At 39.5% G+C, this 23647-nt stretch overlaps 2 protein-coding genes across 2 annotated transcripts; both read left to right on the forward strand.

Moving 5' to 3' along the window:
- Positions 1-2982: 2982 nt before the first annotated feature.
- FGFBP2 (fibroblast growth factor binding protein 2) lies at positions 2983-4004 on the forward strand (the record flags this gene model as incomplete). Its single annotated transcript, XM_081999383.1, has 1 exon — positions 2983-4004. The coding sequence occupies exon 1, from the start codon at positions 3378-3380 to the stop codon at positions 4002-4004; it is 627 nt and encodes a 208-aa protein (XP_081855509.1). The 5' UTR covers positions 2983-3377.
- An 18573-nt stretch (positions 4005-22577) lies between these two features.
- On the forward strand, positions 22578-23333 carry FGFBP1 (fibroblast growth factor binding protein 1; the record flags this gene model as incomplete). The annotated part of the gene is made up of 1 exon (XM_081999291.1): positions 22578-23333. The coding sequence occupies exon 1, from the start codon at positions 22617-22619 to the stop codon at positions 23331-23333; it is 717 nt and encodes a 238-aa protein (XP_081855417.1). The 5' UTR covers positions 22578-22616.
- Positions 23334-23647: the final 314 nt, after the last annotated feature.

Genomic DNA, 23647 nt, shown 5'->3' on the forward strand with positions numbered 1-23647 from the left:
GTGATGTGTAATATAGCAAAAAAGCTAAGCTTTCTAGAGTTCAGTAGTACTCAAAAAGAGCATGAGAGACATAATATGTTGGTGATTTTTAGAATGCTTTACTTTGTCTCCCTTTTCCTCATTCACACTCATCTCTGTAATGTCCTAATAGTATCTCTGTTAAGTTGTGGCCCTTTCAGAGGGCTGTGATACTATTTGTGCTAAATAATTTCAAAATATTATTTCCAATATTGAAATTCAAACATTTTTAGTAATTGGAGTTAACATTTGTACTATTAGAATCATTGCCGTGAATTTAGGCATACAGTTGCATTGCTGAATTAGTTAACAGCAGAATTCATCAACAAGGCCAAAAGTACCTATGTTAATAGTGTAAAAACATTTTGGCGGGTGAAGTAACGGGCTATATTGATCTAAAATAGTGTCTCTTCATATATCAGTATTGTAAACTTTGTTTCCAACAAGGTTCATTGTATTGAAGTAGGGATAATCCTGTAAATCAGTCATATAATTTTAAAGAAATGCTGAAAAGTGATACCAGTCTTTAATCTGGAATAACCTTAAATTTTTCATTTTTAGGTCATATATGGAAACATTTCTAATTGACAGTATGTAGCATATGTGTATATGTAATGTTCAGAACTGCAGATTTTTAAAAGTTTCTATTTTTAATTTGAGAAAATGTTCCCAGTTCATTTAAATAAAAAAGAACTTGCTTAACTACCTGATGTTTAATTCTCAGTCATTTTCTTGTGTAGACCTGTCTCAGAAGAGTTGTACTGAGTTAAAATTGTATGAAAATTAATTTTTTTATCCTGATTAAAAATTTCTGCTATATTTTACTTTTATTGACGACTTCAGCTTAAGCAAGATAAGAGACCAAGAATTGGAGCAGGAAGGACTGAAAGAACATTGCCTCTGGGTGAGGGAACTTCCGACTTCCACAAAGGATGTGATTTAAGCAAAGATGGTAGGATTCAAGCTAATGAGTTGTGGAGGATATCCACATACCCTGCAAGTACTCAAGGTGTTACTGCCTGCTTCTGTTGTTGTTTCTGTAGCACTGACAGCAAAATTAAACGTTTGCCAGTTCTTCAGCTGCCATAGTTTACTGCTGGCATCCTATCTTAACATGTAAAAGGACAATTGTTTTCCACTGATAAAACAGACCACGAACTGTTTCATCTGAAGCACAGGCAGGCAGAAGACACAAACGTTGAATGGGAGTGAGACAAACACTTGGCAGTAACATATTAACTGTAATACGTAAATATACCGGAGCTTTTGAGCCCAAGCTTTGGTATTTGTCCTTATCCTTGTAGTCTGATTTGTTTTCATGAATACACTTTAAAATTTTTCAGAATAAGAGATCTGAAACTGGTATAAAGTAACTTCTAAGTAGTTTTGAACTCTTTAACAATTATTAGAACAAGAGAGACAAACGCCTTTAGTTTCTAATCTAGGAACTGTCAGTGCTGTTGTGCATAACCAAGTGTAAATAATACATCATTTGTTAGTCAAATATTAGGACTTCTTTGAGTGCTTGCACTCAACGGATTTTAAATCCTTGAAATGAAGTGTGAGGTGGGCAACAAGATTCTTCTGTCTGTCTGGATGATGGGTGAGAAGACTCCCGAGAAAACAACAGAAGAGTGAATTGTAAATCTTAAGTAGACTTGTACCATTGCTGTTTCTCCTAAGGCTTGACTGGCGAGCCACACCACTGTGCTTTGAAAGAGACAGTCAGGAGGAACAAATGGCAAGAAGCTAGAACTGAGACCTCTACTAAAAATGTTACTAAAATAGCCTTAGAGAGGGGCTGATAGGAAAACAATGTTGTTCTCTCCATCAAATGGTATTTAGTCATGGGGAACTTCATGACACATTCACTGGAAGATCAAGGTTCAGGCTACCTAGAGTGGCTGTTCCAGGTGGCTCCGTCTTCAAACAGGCAGCTCTCAGACTAGCTGAGGTGCCACAGCAGTTAGGAACTCTATTGTCAAGTATTAGAGAAGCATTTTTTTTTCAATTCTATTTTTGTGTTCTGCTTCACTGTCTGTGTTAAATTAATGCTTGTGCCTTGGTATTTTCTTTAGTGATATCTATTGAATGGATAGATACCACTTTGTGTATTCTATTCCCTTATGTATGGCTATTCTTAAACCCAGGGTTTCTAGCACCCCACAGTCATTCAAGCATACCTAAATAATATGATACCCCTTCCAGAAGCTGTTCAGGTTAGGCTGGGTGTAGCATACACGTCTTCAAAAGAAGTGCCTAGTGGGGTCTTATTAGCCAGAAAACTACTGTGGCTTACAACAGCGTGCAAGAGATGTTTTCCTCATGACCTCCTGAATGCCAAGGGAGTTACCATGATTTTCCTTAGTTCTGCTTTCAGTTGCTGCAGCAGAAACTGCTAGTACAGGATTCTGCACTAAAATATTTCTATTCTCTTGCCTTTGTTTTATGGCGTTTTTACAGCTCGCTCATTATGAACAGGAAAATATCTATTTAAAAAAAAAAAAAAAAGAAAGTTGATAAAGCACAAATATGTCTGACATGCTCCGGGGTCTATACCCTGCTGCTGAGACCCATGATAAGCTAGCTCTGTTGTCTTGCTCTGTTGGCTGAAAACAACCCATGGTGTGACAATTATGATAAAACTTCCAAATGTTTGGTTTATGTTTATAGACCTGTAATACTTTAATTTGCTAAAGCTTTATTCCTTATCTTGCTTAAATATTGCAAGTCTAAAAATCTTTCATGGCTCAAAGAATGTGTAGATTGTTCCATGTGTCCCCACTGTATACCACGTGCTGACAAAATTAAGTACTCAAGTTGCATCCTTACTGTGCAAATCCACAGAAAACCCGTTCCACAAATCAGCCTTTATTAATAGGACACATTTATAATCATGCAGATGTAGCTGCATAGATTGGTTTGGGACTTTTCTCTTTTTTTACTTCCATATGGTCTTACAAGCTCTGGCATGAAAGTAACTATTAAAGCAGCTGGAGAATGAAAAATATATGATAAAAATCAAATATGACATGTTCATCCTGGATAGGAATGTGCTTCTTGGTTATACAACTATCGTTCTGTGTTTAACTGCATTCACAAGATTTGTCTTGTTACCTTCTTGGGAGTTCACAGGTTATTCGACACTCCCTCAGGCTATATATTATGGGTACATGCCTACTGAAGTGTGATTTATTATTTTTATTAAAAAAAAAAAAACCAAACCAACTTATATCCCGCATTTCTCTGGAAAGAGGCTTCTTTGTGCACCAAGCCTTTAAATTGTGAGCAGCCAATTACTTACTGCTTTCATTTTTTCGGATCGTGTTGCTCAAGGATCTCAGTCCGCTCCTCTCACCATGAAGAATTTTGCTCTTCTTTTCCTAGTAGTGATCTCTGGCATGGGAGGATTGGGACAGAAGCTGAAGCCGAAGAAAAGAAGCGATGGTGAAGAAATCAATTTTCGGACTAAAACCAAAGATGTCTGCACAATGAGCATGAGTGGGGATGAGGAGATGAAACTTAGAATTGAATGCAAAAGCCAAGGCATGTCCTACTGGTGTGAATTCACTGGCAAGCCATCAGTCTGTCGTGCTTTCAGAAACAATCCAAAGATTTACTGGAATCAGATCGCCGTGGAACTTAGAAAGCTCCCGCATGCTTGCGAATCCACACAAGTGTTGAAGACCACCATGTGCCAAAAGGCTCCCACAGAGGCTCTCATGAAACAAATAGCTGCTGGTATGGAGCCAGAAGATCTAGCAAACCAGGACAAATCAGTCCAGAAAATTTCCACTTCTATGAGAGGAGCAGGGAGAAGCTCTGTTAAGAAAATAGGAAAACCTCCAATACTACCCCTTATAAAACCAACCCAGCGTGGTCAAGGGTCTGAAAATGAAACGGAAGCAATGAAACTGGCACGGGAACATTGCTGGGAATCTCTGCACGGCTTCTGCTCCTACATTATTGGCATCTTTAGAGGTTAAGGATTTGCTACAGGTAATACTCCCATCTTGAAGCACAGCAGAATATACCTAAGAGAAATCCTGTTGTAGTTTTGTTTTATTTTGATTTTGGGGGTCTCTCAGGGGTGTGGACAGGGAGGTTCTAGGCTCGCTTACTAAAATCTAACGTGGCGTAGCCTCTACTGTGGCTTCTGAGGGGCTGGACAGCTTAAACTCCCAGTGATGGCTACTAGTTCAGGACTCCTTGACAGCCTCCGGTGAGGTCTTTAGTATGTATAAAGATGTTTGTCCTATCTTTTACTAATCCTATGGTATGTCGGTTCTAACTCTTTGAATTGGACTTGTTTTCCACCTTCCATCATTCCTTCCCTCTTCTGCTGACTTTTGGATTTAAGCCAGTGAAATAAGGTAAATAAATGCATCAGCTAGAACAATTTAGAGCTATATTCAGAAATTGAGATGCTAAAGCTTGTTCATCAAAACTTCTAGTTAATAATTAAGCATTTTAATTTTTAAAATAAGTTCATAAACAACTTGCAGAAATGAGTAAAACCAAATGGACTGTCTTGGTTTGCAGGTCTGTTTCTGGAGAGGTGGTAGGGGATCGTATGCAGGCGCTTCTCTGGTAAGTCTCAGGTTTTCAGCCAGGATTTACAAAAGGCAAAGCTCTCGCAGAAGTGATGGGTTTTATACCCACTTCCATTTCAGCTCAGAGAGAAAGCCAGGAGCAGGTGACTAAACCTGGCAAACTTTTGGCAGAAATGGGAATATGCGCAGCATGAGCCAGCAAGTGTTTAGGCTGCTAATGATTTTACTTGTGCTTAATACAGCAAGTGACTAATTTTTTTCTTTTTTGTTTTGCAGAGCAAAATTTTTACAGCTGAAGAAGGGTCCTTGCTGTAGTTTAATAATCTAGATGTAAGAATTTTGGTTTAAAAATGAGTCATCTTTATATATCTTGTAGCTTTTTTTCTCTTTGCACCCCTAACAAGAAACATTTTAACAGCCCTGAAAAATGTATGAAACTGGAGTGACTGTACTTAAAGTGTTAGGATGAACTAACTGTTCCTAGGTCTGTTACACACCGAGGTGTACTGCATTTATGTAACCGGGGTTCCACTTTAATAGTGCTGACCTCGAACAGGTTTTTGTGTGTGCTGATTCCCTTCAGTTTGTTAGAGGTGAAAGCTGTAAATGATGCTACAGTTAGTGCAAACAATAAAAATAGATTTTTGAAAACATGCTCTGTGTGCTTTCTTAAGATTTTAAATGGTGCTACTTGTATAAAGTCATGGTATTTGATACTTGCTTCATAAGAGATTGTTGGTAGAATGTGTAAGAATAGTTACAGGTCTGAGTTATTACTTTCCCACTGTGAACATGTTTTCATTAATACTAATATTTTCAATGTTATTACATTTATATTACAATGAGAAGTTTCAGCCAGCAGGGAGAAAGACTGGAGAAATAAGAGTAATGTAAGAATACATTTCTGAAGATAGCAGATGAGAAGTGTTTATCTGTAATGCATCTGCAGAGTCCAGTGTTGCTAGGATCTGTTAGTGGTAATATTAATGTTTGGGTTCAGTAAATATTCTGAAAGGTAACTCATATCTATGCACTTGGGCACTTGCATAAATCTCATCAAAACACAAAGCAAGACCTAACAGCCTGTTGTAAACTCTGACAACGCATTTATATTCAGACTCTTTTTTAACAATGATCCGTTTTGTTCCCACGTGAGCTTCACAGCAGGGATGTAACTGGAAAAACTTCGTACCACGCATTTGCCGTTAAACAATTTGTGCAAGGCATTGTTAGACTTAAGTACTTCTCCAACTTTACTCACAGATTTGTGTTTCTCACTTCATAATTCCAGATCCAATCACTAAACTTTGTGCCTTGTACCAAAAAAACTTGAAATATTTTTCTGTCCAAAAACCTCTTGAAATACATGGAAAGGAACAGCAAGTAATGAATCAGTGCAGAAGATTGTATGTACAAGGCAGAAATACAGCTTGAATGCTGATAAAATGCAAGCTCAAGCAAGTCTGTATTTTTGTCAGCCATAAATCTAATGTGGTTAATCTTCATTTGTAACTTCAATTACCCTTGCCAGGCTCTTGTGCTGTGAGTAAAAAATGCAGTAGTACACCTATTCACTTATTTCTATCGTAGAGATAAATATAATGGTTTGGTTCGCAAATGTGCAAAACGCATCAAAGTGATATTTGGGAACTATTTGGATATGTTAAGGGGAAGTTGAGGGTTTTCTTGAGGTGTGTTTTTAAAATTTTTTAAAACTCCTCTTTTGTATGATGCAAAATCCACAGTGCAGAGTGAATATTCTGCAGTAGTCCACTACAACATGAATGACCTCAAAACTGAGACACAATGTCTTGCAGAGAGAGGTCTGGGAGAATCAGTTACCCACCATACTGATAGCATGAGAAAAGCGGACGTTTCATCAGTTCACCAAAAGAAAATTTTCCCCTTTGTGCCCTCTTCTATGCAGATGCACTGGGCACAGAAGGCAGCAAAGTTGTCTGATGCTTTGTAGAACTCTCGATGATGCAGTCTAAAATACGTGGCCATCATTGATTCTGCTTAGTAGGGACAATGTCACATATACTTCCTAGTGCTCTGTTTCCTAGGGAGCTCATATCTACGTTTGGTAGAGCAGATCTCTGCTGCACAGGGCTCTGTGCTTGGCACTGTGTTGTCTGGAATGACCACCTGAAGCTTCACTGTTGAAGTGGAAACCAGAAACCAAATAGTCTTGCACCAAGGACCCCTCTTTCATGAAATGCTTTCTGTAAAATACCCAGGATCCAAAATACATAGTTAAGCACTAAATTTTACAAAAAGGTGAAGATTTTGGTACCAAGGTGATGCACGCCTTCGACTGCATTTCATTAGGCAACACTATGCACCCTCAGCAAGTCAGTGGTGATGATAATGATCTTGCTTTCAAAATACTTAAAAATCTGATGTTAACTGAAATACTCCACCTTAGTCTAACAGCGCTATGACTGTATCAGCTACATTACCATTTAATTGTGTTTAGCACTAGAAACACAGTCGTGACATTGCAGTTACCTTCTTGGTATGAAAGTGCTATTCATTAATGAAAGGATGAATTGAGAAGCGTGTGAGTTTAATGAAACCTGTTGTTGCATTCATGTAGGTTAACCTGTTAGTCCACGTGTACGTTAAGTGCCTCAGGAAATCTGCTCAAGTGGAGATGGAATTTGTCTTTATTTTCTTGCCAGAGGAAGAGCAGGCAAAAATGTTGTCTGGAGCCCTGCAACCAGGGAGACCCCTGATATTCAGGCCCACTACCTTCTCTTGGAGGTAAGCCTTGAAGAAAAGCAAAACGATGCTTTTGGAGAACCTGTGTATAAAAGGATGTGCATTTAACAGACAGTTAAGATCCAAGAAAGACTGGAGCGAGTTTATTAGAGAGCCTCCAAGGTGATTGGGACTGGAGCACACTCCTGTGAGGAAAGGCCAAGGGAACAGGTCTTTTTCAGCCTGGAGAAGGCTTTAGGGGGGACCTAATAGCCACCCCCCAATACATATGAGGAGGCTACAGATACTATGGAGCTGGGCTCTTCACTGACTTATGTGATGGGGAAAAAAAAGAGATCGTGGTTACAAATTGATACGGGTGAGGTTCTGAGTTGGTATAAGGAAAAACATTCACTGTAAGGAGGAAAAACACAGGAGCAAGTTCCCCAGTGTGGCTCTGGAATCTCCATCTGTAGAGCTTTTCAAGACCAACTGGACAAAGTTTAAGCAATGTAGTCTGAATTCAGTGTGACCCTGCTTTGAGCATGAGGTTGGACTACAAACCTCCCAAGGTGCCTTCTGGCCTGAATGATTCTATAATTTACAGTGGAAACAGAGAAGAAAGCTTAAAAGTTCTGGTTATTTAATAATGAATGCCTCTGTTAGCATCTGTGTCTCCTTAAAGTGCAAAAAATGCTCTTGGATCAGCCGTTCTAACTCTCTCAAATCTAATGAGAGAGAGAATTTTCTTAAGTATGTTCTGATGGCAGATGCCATTATTAAGTGGAATAACATCATGTTCAGTGCCTCTGTCTTTTGGTACATACTTTTATTTAGCCCAGTTTTGACAGCAGAGAAAATCAACAAGAAATTCAGGTGTTAAGGGACACTGAACAGGCCTATTTGCCTTAAAATCAAGTATCTGAAATGAAGAAAATCGCTGTTTGCAGTGTGTAGGTCATTTGTGTTAAAATAGAACAAATCCACACCTCAATGCTAATGTTGCTTAGTTTGCCTATAAATCATCTCAACTGTGCAGTAGTGCACTCTGGTGTTTTCTGAGAGAATTGTTTAGGTATGTTGTCTGGTCACTCCTGTATGGTTTGCAGTCTTACGTTTTGCATTCTTGATTTTTCAGTAGGTGTCCTAGTTGATATGGCATTGATTTTAGGGACAGAGATCTTCCACAAAAATAAGATGACAGGAAATTTTACGTTTTTCTTTAAGTTGCCGGTTGCCCTTCCTGCTTCTTTAGGAGCTTTATGGTTGTTGAGTTTTGTTTGTTTGTTTGTTTTTTTCTTCCTGTTTCTCTTGCTGTTACTTTTCCCAACCTCTACTTTGTTGTCTGAAGAGAAGTCAGATGCAGCACAGGAGACTTCTTTTGCATCTCGCTGCTCTTCCCCTTACAGTCAAGAGAATTGCTCTCATCAGACTTCACAGATCATTGCATAATGACAAAAAGTATGTGATATATATACAAAAACAGGAATAGGAAAACAAAGCGGAAGAGATGCAGTCAGTAGTCAGTCAGATGCAGATCAGACATTGGTGTTGTCTCACAGACACGTCATATCAGACATACTGAGAATCTATTTCACATCCTGTATGCAAAGTTAACTGCATAAACGTTCAGCTGGAGGCTGGGCACTGGATTTCCAGAGTAGCTATATTACAGTACGTACAGAGCAAGAAAAAAAATGAAGCTAAATAAGCTGATGTCTGATTTGGAGCGGACGTTCATGTTCCCCCCCGCCTCCCTCTCCTTGGCAGCTTATAAAACTGTTTGTGTAACCGGCTGCTCGCCACAGGCATCCAACCCATGGTATGCTCCCGCTGCCACCGGGCTTACAATGCTTGTAGTCAGGAGGGGAGGCCGAGGTGTCCTTTTAGGTCCGCTGGCTGCAGAGGTTAACCTGTCCCTGCCGCCTGTAAAAATTAACGTGCAAGTGCTGAAATTGGTTGCCCCTTTCTTTGTCTTACCAGTGTAACGTGGTGTGTGAGGGGGGTCTCCCCACAAACGTGGCTGTGATAGAATTAAGAATTTTCCTAGGAACGGAAGAGGGCTAGAAACTTCCCACCAAAGGAGATGGGGAGCAAAATTCGGGCTCTGAACTCTGAGAGGGGCCTCACCGTTTCCTCTGCCAGGGGCGCCCGGCAGGCTGGCCGGCTGCCCGCAGGCATGCTGCCCACCATTCTCCCCTTGCCCCCACTTCGAGGCAGGCACAGGCCGCATGGGTGCTGTCGCCAAGGTACTGAGATGATCCCCTGTCTTCTACACTCCAGAAATTTAATGTGGGAATCCACAAATTCGCGTTTGCAGGTGGGGAATGTTAGCTGATGCCCTCGCAGTAACACGGGAAACTGGTCAGTGTGGGAGCGTGACAGGAGGGAAGTGTGGAGTTTCCACCTCTGTGTGCAGAAAACATTACCTGAGACTGTCATGGCTCTTTGGTGTCTCACATGGCACAAATGAAGCTCAAGCATTTGACCAGCACCTGTTTTTGCGTGGGGAAAAAGTGGCATGGCCTCCATGAGAGTCATCCCTGAGGGAACTGCCCGTGTCCCAGGTGGGAGCTGGCTAGGCAGGCCCTGGGGGAGTGCCGTTGTGTTGTGGCGCCATGTTGCAGCGCTGGGGTTGGGTTGTGGCTCTGGGGCCCTGAGCGGTGCTGAGGAGGGTGGTTTGCTGGCAGATGTAGGCATTTTGGCTGTTCTGCAGGGTCTGGCCAGGAGCAGCGGTGCTCAGGGGAGGTGTGCCTGGCAGGACCCTGCCGGGGACTGGAGGACAGAGCGGGAGAGACACCAATGTCTTTCAAGTCGTTTTGATGAACTTGTGCCATGGGGCAGTGAGTTTGCCCCAAAGGTGGATGCCAGAGCCGCTGTTGAGACATGGTTCATCAGGACAAGATCACTGTCATTCCCTAAGACCTGCCTCACATACTGCTGTCCCCCGTGACCCGTGCCACTTTCTCTCATCAGAAAGATGCTCTGAGACCTGTTGTTAAAAGCTGTCCATAGAAATCCACATTGCATCTGCCATGAAGGTAAGCTACAGCAGGATGACGGGAGATATTTTTCACAATGTGGCAGACAAGAAGAGGTAAGAGCCATTGAGTAGCACCAACAAGGAACACCATCTGTAGCCGTCTGCCACCCCTGCCTTCTTGGGCCTGAAATCTTTTACATAGTTGGAATCAATTCAATAGCCTTTGGTTTTGCTTCATACTGATCGCATGGTGTCTGGACATCATCTTGGCTCAGGGTGAAAGAAATCAGAAACACTATTTTCCTTCAGCTTAGGGAACTATAAAACTTTTTATAGAACACTACATATTTCACCTTACCAGCAGCAGCAGTGTCCTTTGGCAGGAACATACTTCATTTGAAGTACAATAGATCAATCACAGTGATTTGATGGAACAGGCAATTTTTTTCTTCCTCACTATTAATCATTTCTTTGTGGAGAACCATGTCGTAAGTGTTTCTGACTTGGAAAGAACCCAGCATACAAAATTAAAGATTACCTTCAATCCTTACCACCAGATGAATTATTCTTCTGGGTCTATCGTGGCCCTTTTTAAACATCTACCTATTAGTTGAACTTGAATAGCAAACAGCATTATAAGACTACTTTGCAGCTTCAGCATAATTTACACAAGCAAAGAAAATACCCTGTCAAGGAACAGAGAGCAGCATAGAAAACTGACTGCCTTCAGCATCTGTGAGAAGAAAGACACGTTGTAAATGTCTGAGAGAGGAAGAAATCCATCTGCAAAGGCAATCCTCAGGTAATTAATTTTCCATGTCATCATCATGTCTATGTTTTCTAATGTTGCATTATCTAAAAGTTATTCAAAACAAAAATAATTGTTGCTATTTAAAGAGACATATAACAATTTAATTGCTAGTGTGCTTTCTACAACAGCTTTGTGTAAGTGCATCACTCATCAGCCTGTAGACTTGGAAGGGAAAACTGAATACAACAAAATACTGAACTCAGCTAGAAGTTAGTTTCTCAGTTGTAGAAATTGTTTAAAATTGTAATACATTTTATTCCCACATTGCCTTCTATTTGTACATTTCAGGATGTTTACAAAAAAGAAATATAAAGGTAACTTTCTTTCATGCCTCTGACAGACAAGTATCATTATCCACCTTTAAAGGGTTCGAAAACAGAGGCACGTAAAGGGACCTCTGGCAGCGGGTGTTTCGACAGTACGTTAAGCAGTACTAGGTGTGTATTTAAGCAGAAACAAAAAATTAACACATATTTTTGTAGTTCTGCTAGCTGAGTACAAACATGGGAACAAAATTTATCCCTCACATGCCCCAGTTTTGGACCTTGAACATGCACTGAGGGCTCTCAGAGCCAGCCCGTCACACAGTTTTACGGTGGCTGTAATCAGTAGGTTATGCATATGGACACAATAATTAAATTCTGCACTGCGAACCCCATCACTTTCTCAGGTCTTGCTGCTTACAATTTTGTCTGCTTGCATATCTGTTTGTCTGCATCTCATTAGTTCTTCCAACCATAAATCTGTCATGCTGCAAAGTGCAGATTAATATATATGGTGTGCACAGTGAATACAGACCTGCCTATGTATGCCAGCCCGCAGTTTAATGTAAATCTCCCACCTGAATGCAACTGTGTTTCTCTGGTCTAGCTGTGTTTATACTTAATTAAAACCATTGCTCTTTGATTTTTTCTGTTCATTACCTTAAATATAATGATTCAGAGAAGGGCGTAAGAGCTGATAAGGAGAGGAACAAAAATAATATCTAAAACCTAGTCTGTGTTTTTATATAAAAAAAAGCTTTGTACAAATAGTAAGCAACTGGTCTGGGGTAGCTGGAGGAATGGAGTACGTATTGATGAGTTAACAGGAAAGGGCCTTTGAGAATGCCAAGATTTCACTGATTATTCCAAAACTAAAATTCACAAGTGTCTACATGGTGAGAAGACAGCAATGAAAAAGGTTGCTTTTGCCCTTTGTAGTCATTCTATTTTATGCTATCTTTAAAACAAATTATGGGTTGGAAATTATTTTGTGAGATCATTTCATAAATTTTGTCAGTCTTCAAAAATCTCTTTTTGTTCTTTCAGAGCAGAAACTGTCAAAATATTATTTTTCTTCTTGATTTCAACCTAATGCTGGAGTGAAGGAAGCCTGTGTGGTGCACCCCATCTCTCTCCCTACCATAGTGGTGGGGCAGCCATCGAGCCCTTTTGGGCCGTAAACTGTAGTTAGGCAGAACGCTTCAGTCAGCAGCTTTGGGCTTTTAGCGGTGCTGAAATGAGGAAAGACTAAGCTTTCTTTGCTGAGTTCAACTATACTCAAAAAGCTATAAAATACTGTTCTCAAAAGGAATTGCCTAGCTCCATTTATTTTACTATCTGAGGTCAAAACCTGACCAGAGCTAACAGAAAGAATCCCACAACCGCCCCTACCTGCTCTGAGGCCTGGCTTAAGGAAACACTATAAAAGCATGAGGACAGACTGCTTCACCATGTGTGAGATGCACTCTTGTACTAATCAATAGTGGATGTGAGTTAAGACCATTGAACATTTATTAAAAGGATGGTTTGGAGGCCAAATGTAGCAGCATCTGAAGTCTCTCTTCTTTCCATATTTTCTTCCATTTCCTATTCAACCTCAAACCTTCAATAAAAGTGTTAAAAGATAACTTTAAATAAGCATTCAAGCATTAAATAATCTAGGACACAGTTTCTGAAGGCTGTGGACAGGCAGTGTGGGAAGAGGTTATGGCAAAACTGTTCTTAACTAGATACAGCCTTCAGGCCTGTTCCCAACCAGCAGGTCAGTTAACCAGGGTTTAGGTCCTCTTTACCAACACAGGAAAAAATCCCCAAATTCCCTGATAGCATGAAGTAGGACATAGATGTGAGATTCCTATACAGGCATACAGGAACAAATAGAATTAAACATGAGTAAAAAGGTAGTTTGTGTACTTCACGTTTTAACAGAGGAAAAAGGGTAATTTAAACTAGAATTGGAATTGTAATGTCACAGCGTTAGCAGTGGAATTCTCATGTATGGAATTACTGCACTGCTTTTCATCCGTTTTCAGAAAATGGTTTATGGCCGAGCAGGGTTGAATACCTCTAAAAAATGTCCTAAATATTTAGAATACTGGTAGTCCTCTGCAAACCCATTTAAAGAAGTATTAATAGATAGTGTTTAATATTATTAATTTCTTGTTTGTTAATGATCTCCACATGGAGGAGCTGTAGAGTTACAAATGATCCAAGAAAAACCACTAAGTTTTGAAAGACCAATATAGTCAGAGACATCATATCTTCTCCTGGCTAACTGAGCAAACCACAAATCCATCATAAATGTTGAAGGATGTGTGTCCTTTCAGCTTTTGCTAACCGTAACAAGTTGCACTCTAGTGCTAACTAGAGTTCTAACTTGGAACCAAGTTCTAGCTGGGAAAGATGGGTCGAGAAATCTTCTTCTTTGTTAACAGCTTCTATGCACATGTTGATCTCAGTAAAATGAAAATGGCAAATAAGATTTGTCCATTCCCTTTGTCCTTTCTCTGTGCCTTCTGAGACTTATGTCAGATGTGAAAATCCCGAGATCTACCACCTCACACAGTAGCTGTGAAACGCAGACCTTTATAGCCATCTTTCTGACTTGCTGAGCTTTTAGCAGGACTTTTCAGAGCCCCTTCCAGGGGCCTTACAGCCGAAGTGCATTTAAAGGATGCTTATACTATGTTTCAAGGATAACCCAAAGATTATGGAGCATAAACTTTATGGCTACACCTGTCAGGCTATGGTGGCTGACGTGACTTGTGGAGGCATAGCTTGTGTTAGCCCAGGATCACTTTTTCCATGTAGCTGAAATAGTTTCTTCAAATGTAGTAGTCTAAATCAGCAAAGGAGTTGTCACAACTGTGACTGTACCTTCTTGTTGTCTTTGCTGTGGTAACCGTCGTGATTTAGAGGCATGGAGCCAAGGCAGTGTCAGTCTAGCTCGGCCACCAGTATTTTTAGCAAGAGGGAAGTTCTGCACGTGGAATCCACTGAAATAAAAATTCTGTTAGGTATTTGCAGGACTGAAGTCTCTCTGGTGGGCTGACCCCAGACAGCAATGAAGCACCCACCAGCCACTCACTCCTCCTCCCCAGTGGGATGGAGGAGAGAATTGAAAGAGCAGAAGAGAGAAAAAAATGTCAGTGGAGATAAAGACAGCTTAATAAGTGAAGGGAAGAGGGGAAGAAAACCACCAAGTGATGCAAAGACATTCACTCTACACCTCCTGCAAGCAGGCTGGTGCCCAGCCAGTCACCAAGTAACAGCTACTCTGGAAAGTCTACCCCGAGTTTTATTGCTGCGTGCGATGTCATATGGTGTGGAATACCCCCAGGTCCCTTTGGTCTGCTGGTGTCACCTGTCCTGGCTGTGTGCCCTCCCAGTCTCCTGCCCATCCCCAGCCTACTCACTGGAGAGGAGCAGAGTGAGAAACAGAGAAGGCCTTCATGCTGTTTAGCCATAGATAAAACTTCGGTGTGTCATTAGCACTGTTCTAGTCACACATTTAAAATACAGCACCATATGGCCTGCCATAAAACATTAATTCCGTCCCAGCCAGATCCAGCAGAGTCTCCTGCTTTTCCATTCCTGGTTCCTGGTTTCCTTTTCTTGGAACAATTTCTTGGTTCCTGTTTCCATTTTCCTGCTATGTTTAAAAAGTGTACTTGAAATGAATGCCTATTCCATAGCAAGTGCTAGAAGCACTTTGCTGTGCTTGGAACCAATGCTAAAAGCCCCAGAGTTACCAGGCACTGATAAACTCGTAAGAGTTTATGCAGTATACTTTCTTAGTCAGGGTAGATCCATCTATTCTTGTCTCTCCACACACAGATATGCATGCCTTATTTCAACAAATATACAAATAAAACCACTAATATTAATGAACTATAATGGAAGGGAAAAAACTATTCAATGCTTATTATATTGTATTGTATTATATATACATCTGTGTATATATGCACATGAATATTTATTGGTACGTCTTAATTTATTTACAGAGCAGCTTTAAGCTTTATGGAAAGGATTCTGAGAACAGATAAAGACCAGAGCTACCACCAATATCAAAAACAGACTTCTGAAAGTCCATCTATTCTGACCAGGACTGCATTAGAGAAAAATCAGGAAGGAAATCTAAGTTGCTTTGATTTCTTAAAGTAAAAGATAGAAAAGGTAATTGCTACATCTTCATTGAAAAAAATACTGTTGATTATATCAGTTCAGATCATATGTGGTTTACAGAAGCCCAGACACACCTCAAAATATGTGGTCAGCAGTTGGAAAGAATGTCTTTCTAACGTACCACATCTTGTCCCGTGCATACTCTGTCTTCAATTCAATTCACATCCATCCTGTATCACTCTGCAACCACACCAAAGTGTGGGAGAATTTCACCACTGATCTGGTCAATATTTGAAATGTTCCAAACCATACTCTAACCCTCAGCTGATCTTGGTTCCCTTCACCTATGCAGGATCAATTAGTATTTTTTCTGCCTGTAAAGGAACTAATTCAATTGAGACTGCTGTGTATACATCCGAAAAAAACCTAAAACAAGTGCCTCAGTAATTTCAAATTCCCACTAAGAAAAAAAATCTTACCTTTATGAGAAGGTGCATTAGCACTGGAAGAGGGCTGAAGCCCATTTCTTACCCTTGTGTGCCTTTAGTAACTTCACTAGTATTGCCTTAATGCAAAGGCGTTTTTTAAGCTATTCATCTGAATAAGCATATGGGGAATTTATTACTTCAATGCTTTAACGAGAGATAAGGCATTCGTGACAGCTGAAAGAATTTTTTGGTTGGAGCATTAAGCTCAATGCTTATGGTAAACAGTGCTGCTCATAAGACAGTCCCTTGTGTTCTAGCGATACAAGTCTGATGATTTCATGTAACGTGTCAAACTCTTCCTTCTCAAAGATATGCATGACTTGCCATTACCCTGAGTAGACTGCAGTCTAATGGCAGGCAGTAATTTACAATGGCATGTCTTTATGATTTTACTCATTTTATCCTTCTGTAAGAGAGAACTCTTTGATTGTATTTCTGAAGCTGTTCTGGTCAGGCAGGCTCTTGTGTTGCTCTAAGCTATAAAAATCTTAGCAGACTAAATAGTTCAGATGGCAATTATTCAATAGTTGTTTCCCCTGGCTACCAAAACAACTTGAGCATGCACTGAATATAGTGAATCTATGCTAATAAATCAAGTAGCCAGCCTGCTCAAATAAAATCACAGGAGAATGAAATGATTGTGCTTGGAGAGTCTTTAGCTGTGATGGAGATTGAGAAGTGATAACTTCCATTAGAGCCAAAATTAAATGAAAATATGTAAAATTAAGATTTTGAAGTTAAGTTCTTCGTGGTACTGGAAGAATCGATATGAAACACATTTCAGTGTGGTATCCCTCTATTTTACATTATTTTTCTTCCAAGTTTTTTTTCTTTATAAAATATAGCCTTTGTGTTATATGAAAGCTAAATTCTAAAGAAGAGGGGGAAAAAAATGGATTTTTTTATCTATTTAATCCCATCTCTTCTTTGTTGACCCTATAGCACTATCAGATGCAGATATGCAGGAACCAAAATCTTAGGATCTGCTCAGATTGGGATATGCTTTCCACTAACTCTTGTATAGTAATAATCATCTTTATCATGGTATCAGCATTTAACATCCTGTATAGAAGAGGGTAATCATGTTTAGTTAGCAGTGGCAATTATTTATACTTCTTTGTCTTTGAATTGTTTCAAAATCAAGGCAATCTTTCTTTAAGGTTGGTTCCACATACTTTCACAATAAAATTAAGGGAGAAGATGCATCTAAAATTTTCCTATCCTTGTTGGAGGGGGCTTTGGAAAGCCTCCTCCTGCCAAGGCAAAACACTCTGTCAACCCCATTTGGCATCAAAGTTTTCTGCCTCCTCTATACATGTGGTCCACAGAATTTTCTTCTGTACTATCTAATGAAATGAGGGATTTCCTCATCATTTCAGAAACACATTCCTAGTGGTCATGCTCCATCATTAGTTTGGATCTCCTTGCGTTAATTAAAACCACTTATATTTTTCTGAAAACACCACTGTCCTTGCCTACCACAATAAAGCAATACTCTGCAGGTCTGAAAACAAACTCCCTTTTCTGAGTGCATGAGACAGATGAACAACTGCTGACTGCCAGGCATGAGCTGGGCGCCAGGAGGGTTAGAACTCTGCTGAAGAGAAACTACACCTTGGCAGTAATGAATTTCAGGATATTTTAATCAAAATGTTGCCAACATAATGCAGCAAGTAAATGAAGAATAACACTGCAAGCAAGAACTACTGAATTCATAGATGAGGAAGGTAATCATTAGCACTAGGGTTACAAACGATGGATAAAATGATTAAGCTGTTAGTTTCACTCACAGATAAGATGCTCTTCTTTTTTTTAGCTTATAATTAATATACAGCAGTCATACAGTTTCTATTGTTTTGTGATTAACTTGAAGTTAGCACTTGTTTGAATTGGCTAGGGTTTGTTTCTTTCTTCTTTGGGTTTCATGATGTCAGTTTTCATGTGGATGTGGTTCTGCCAAATTCACTTGTCAGTTTTGGCCAGTTTGTGAAATAATTGGACACTGTTAAGGAGTCAGTGAAGAGAGAAACTGGTGCCTTTTTTTCATACTTCTTTAACTAATATGAATTTGACTCCAGATCAGAAGTAACTGAAAATTATTGTTAACTGATGAGTTTTCCTCAACCTCCTTTCAAATAATTTTGCCCCCATGTAAAATAGTTAGTAAGCAGATCTCAGTGCACTGAAATTATCACCATGATTTAAATTAACTAGCATCTTCCAGAGAAATGCCAGTAGGCTGTAGAATATTATTCTGAAGCGTTGGGCACAGGCAGGGAGATACAGAAAGGCTGGCACTGGTGCCACTGCCCACGTGACAACTTTTTTGTTGCTATGTAGGAGGGATTCAACATTTAGGCCTGTTGGCTTACTGTCTTTTGTAGATACTAGATTCACAGAATTAGAAAGTCAATAAAGTTAGAGTTCCTTGCCTGAAGCTTGTTTGTGTAGGGTTGCAAGTGAGGTGCCAGGGAACAACCCACCACCACAGTAAAAAGGGTATTGCCCTTGGAGGTAGGGGTATGACTGCCACATTTGTTAATATACTTAGTCTTTCAGCAGGTATTTTCAGCAAAATGGTGTACACCTACAGCCTGTACATTATTATATTTCGTTAGTAAGCAGCACATGAACAGGCTAGTCAGTTTTAATTATAGTAAGAATTAATGATATGTGTACCTATACACAGAAAATGTCTTCTTTACATATATTGATGGTATTAATTTACTTGCAGGGAACACCTGGAATGCTAGTCACATTAAAAACAACAACAACAAAAAAACCCACACACACCCCCGCCCCTGAAAGTAACTGCAATTTAACTTCATCCTTTTGGTCAGGCTGGTAATTCTTAATGGAACTCTAGATGTAGAGTGCTGAACGTCATTCTTTCTTCAGGTCTTGCAGCAAATACATATTCACTTCTAGTGTACATGTAAAAGTAGAAAGTGAGGTTTATAGTACATGTGCCTGATCCTGTTCTTTGAACAAAGTTTGCAAACTTACTGTAGAGAATCACTGTGAGGTACGGTGTGCCAGGTGACACCGTTTTCAAGGAGGCCTGTGTGCAAACTGTTTAAGCTAAAAGGAAAATTGTGACAGAAGGACTGATTCTACACATATCCCTGGAGTCCCATTAAAATCAAGTCCTCCTTTTATATCCTTGGAATATTACCTGATTCAGCGAGTCACTCTCCATCATCAGGATTGCTTGAATGCTGCAGGACGATACACACAGACATTCATTTGAAATGTAAGCAGCTGTTCACTTCTCTGATGCTGGATCTGTTTTAACTCACTCTGCCTGAGCATTTGCATGGAGAACAACATCCTGACATCTACACATATGACTGACAAATACCTGATATTCTTATATGGAGCCATATGTGTAGGTGGTTAAGGGAGTTCATTGATCATTTATTATTTGTAAATTAAATTTTTAATATTTGTATATAAAATTAACTTTTTATTCTATGGGCAAAAAACCTGTAAATGAACAGGAGCCACATAGATGACACCACAAGCAAATTTCAGTTTGCAAATAATGCACCAACGCAACTAATAATTCAAATTATAATAATTTCCTATCTAAAAATACATACATTTGTGGATAATATATAAGCAGCAATAAGGACTAATTTAGAAAATACTGTACTTCTTCCATGTCAGTGAATCACAGTTAGGAATAAGGATAAAACCTCTTCCTCTCTTTGCTTGAGCAGCAGAAAGACACTAGCTAGTTTTAATTATAACAGTTCTAATTAAAATTTAAAAATGCTGATTAACTCTCCCAAGGTTCAGTCAAAAGACAGCAGGAATACATCTGGATTAAGATTTTTCTATACAAAACTCATATTGGGATTTAGGCATCCATGTTTGTAATTCTCAGTGACTTACTTTTATTTACTAGTGTTGCCAAATGTTTTCTGTGCCTTTCTATTTTAATAACTAAACAGCTCCCCATAAACTTGATCTTGCCAAATTAGCTGTTCAAGTTCGCCATATGTTGCATGGATCAAATTGTCTTTTGATTGTCAGTCTGCACTGTTTGTTCTGTGGCAAAACTGCACCTGCAGTTTACAAGCAAACAGCATTTCAGCTCAGCAAAGGCTGAGGTATGTTTTAAAATGTGCATGACAGAAAAAAACTAAAAAACTACTTTATCGGAAATCACATTATAAAGAAGTTTTTGCAGCAATTTTTTGTTGAAAATTAGGTGTTAATTAAGCATCTAAGAAAGGGACATCCTACTTTAATTTTGTGTACTTTCTTTTCAAGATGAAGAAAACAAATGTTCTGATCACCTGGAGATAGTGATGAGACAGCTCCCAGCAGGATTATTGAGGTACAGTATGAATATGCACTATCTGCCCAGGTAGGTAAAAGACATCCATAAAACATCAGTTCATGTCTAATTAAAACAAAACAAAAAGACATTCTGGGGGCATAGCAATAAAACTGCAGGGTATCCAGGCCAGCCTCCATAGGCTGAGACTGTATTTTATGCACTTAAATAAGTAAATCTTGGTTTACTGGGATTTTGAAATCATCTAAGGATATTAGGCAAGAGGTCCAGCTGGGTCAAGATGAATCATCTCAAAGATGTAACTGCCCATATCAACAAGCACTCAACTGCAGAATTTGCTACAGAAGTTTCTACATGCTAAAGACGGGAAGAGCTAACATGTGTCCAGCCTGCTACGACCTCAGGCAGCAATATCAAAGCAGCAGAAAGGCAAATCTCTTGCACAGCCTTTTCTCTCCCTGTCTCCCTGCCTATATTTTACACCAATTTCTACTCCTACCTCTTCTTGCATCCCACCTTTTATTCTTGCAAACATTTCCCAAGCACATATTACAAATGTCACACTTACTTTTCTCCAGTAAAACCACCTGAAGCAACTGAGCTACAAAAGCACTAGCTGCTCTAGCCATCCTTTGTGACACCTATTCCCAACTCTGAATGCATTTTTATATTTGTCTAATGCTTGTTCTTTCACTGTCATCAACTTTTTCAGGTTAATATGCATTGGACATGGTCCCATAATGAAACCTTGTGATGTAACCCACTTCTTTACATACACAAAAGCTGGTAGAGAGGGAGGAGCATAGATCAGTGCTGCACAGTTGATCCCTGCTCTTAGACCCCTACAAGTCACTAATTCTGAGGGAGCCTGTATTTGTTTCTGAACTTTGAGCTTATGACCATCTCACTGTAATGAATTCTGTCCTTAATGCAGAATAACTACTTATTTTGATTTTTAAATGTTCTCCTTTTGTGCCAGGAGGTAACAAAATGTTCAAAATGTAACTTTGAAATGCTTTGTGGAATGGTTTTCAGTTCACAAAGAGTCACTGAACATTACCCAAGTTGTGCTAAACACAATGGTAGTGCAACTTGTTGAGGGCATTGCAGGATACATCCCTCAGTGGCTGGGAAAAGCTCTTTTAGAAGAGCTCATGCTCTAATAAAGTTCTTATCATTATTCATGAAGAGAGAAGGACTTGGCTAAAGTAACATCTAATTTATGCAAACACACCTTGTCACCCCACAGTAGCTCCCCCCCCCCCCCCCCCCCCCCGCTAAGAATGAGTCCTGGCACTTTCCCAAGGAGGTGTGTCAGAGGTAAACGAACCTAGTACTGAAGTATCCTATTGTGTTGTAACAGTCTTGCTGGAAACCTGAAGGTGTGTCTCTGCCTTTATAAATACCACACTGCTTTTACAACTAGCGTTGATTCTTTTGAAAGAGACGAGTTGCATCAGGAGTTGCATTTGATATCTCCAAGCCCTGTGCAAGGTATGTCTTTTGGTTATCTTACTGTTCCACTTGCCTTTAATGTTATTAGTTGCTGTATTTGCAACAGAGCTACGGTTCTCTACATGATGTTCTATAAAGAGGGTTTTATGGGGTGAAAATCTCTGTGTATAGTATAAGCCACGAAGCAAGTCAAATAAGAACTATGCAAAAATAGGACCTGCTCACATCTGCTGCTACATATTTCTGCTAGATTCTAATTTTATATAACTGAAGATATTTACAGATTGCTGAATGTTGAAATAGGTTCCTTATTAGCATGCCTACACATGAATTTCTGCTTTCTAACACAGAAACTTGGCTACAGAAATGGCTATGATGGAAACAAATTGTTTTCTTTCTGTCTGGCATATTTTTGAAGAAAAGCCAGAGGTTGGAGTCAAAATCGTCATTCACAAAATTGGAGTTCATGGGAACAACAATGGCTTTATATGTTATAACTTGAGATATCCATCTGAGATTGACAAATTCTAGGTTCAAATTCCTTCTCTGATTGCAGAGGAGATTTTAATTAAGGTACCTCAGTCACTGGGCAGTAGCATGTTCTGGGAGTGTCTCTTTTCTATTCCACATTGCATAGATAACTAAGTAATTGGATCAGAAGGACTCACTCAATAGCCATCTAGATTTCTCAAGGATAATATATACTGGTTCTAGAAACCAGGTATTATTCACACAAAGGACAGAGGATTTTTCCAGTAACATCATTTCAATAGGTATCAAAGAACAGTGTAATACCATGTCTGAAATACTGCAACTGTCAAATGGAGTCCAGCATTAAGTGAAAATGTTTTTATATTTTTGTGTGTTTGTTTGTTTGTTTTGAAGGCAGATAACACAAGCAAAACAAGACCATGAGGATCAAAAGCTTTGGACTTCTTTGTGTGTTGATTCTAGTCTCCCAGATGCTACTAGCCAACTGTGAAAGACAGAAGGAAAGAAAAAAGGGAAGACAAGGCATAGAAGACAGTGGAAAAAACCAAACTGAATCTAACCAAGAAAATGAAAAAGGGAGGAAGTCAAAAGGAGGAAAATCATCTCCTAAAGGCAAGTTTAAAACCAAAGAAAATGCTGAGTGCACCTGGGCAGTGATCAACATGAATGCTACTACTGTGCATGTAGAGTGCAAGCATGGTGACAAGAAGTTCTGGTGCGAATTCTCTGGAGACCCTTCCACCTGTCCACAATATGCAGCAAACCAGAAATCCTACTGGAAACAAGTTTCCCGGTCCCTAAAGAAGCAGAAACAGATCTGTCAAGACCCCAAAAGTGTCCTAAAATCTAAAGTATGTAGGAAAAGCCCACGAAGCACTCATCTCAAGTTGACCCGCTCAAGCCTACTAACATCAGTGGGTCCTGTGAAAGGGAACATAATTCGTCATGCAACAGAAGTTGTTCAGACTCCAGCAGCTACCTCTGTGACTGAAAAAAAGCTAGAACACAGTCCTCAAGACTGTGTTGAAGACATAGATTATATTGATCAGAAAAAGGTGGCTGAGGAATACTGTCCAGAAAGCCTGCTTTCTTTCTGCAACTTTTTTATCACAATGGTGCAAGATAAAAAATGCTGAGGAAGTTTCTAAAGCTCTGTATCATGGAAGTCTGGTCTCATCTAAGTTACTGCAAACTATTACAGATTTTATTCCTATGTTATATAGTGTATATAAGAAAAAAAGGAATATATTTTTCTGATTTTGTATATACACAACAGACTACACTCGACATAGTTGAAAATGTTATAGGTTTTATCTGCACGTAGATTGCTACATGGATGTTACCAATGAATGTTACATACTCTACACAGAAATATATAAGTAGTCTCCTTGCCCCTGTTTGAGCTGTGCTAGCCAAAGTGATGAATTCAGTGCTATGCACTTCTTGGTTA

The sequence above is a fragment of the Phaethon aethereus genome, assembly GCF_964289735.1.
Source record: "Phaethon aethereus genome assembly, chromosome: 4".
NCBI lineage: Eukaryota > Metazoa > Chordata > Aves > Phaethontiformes > Phaethontidae > Phaethon > Phaethon aethereus.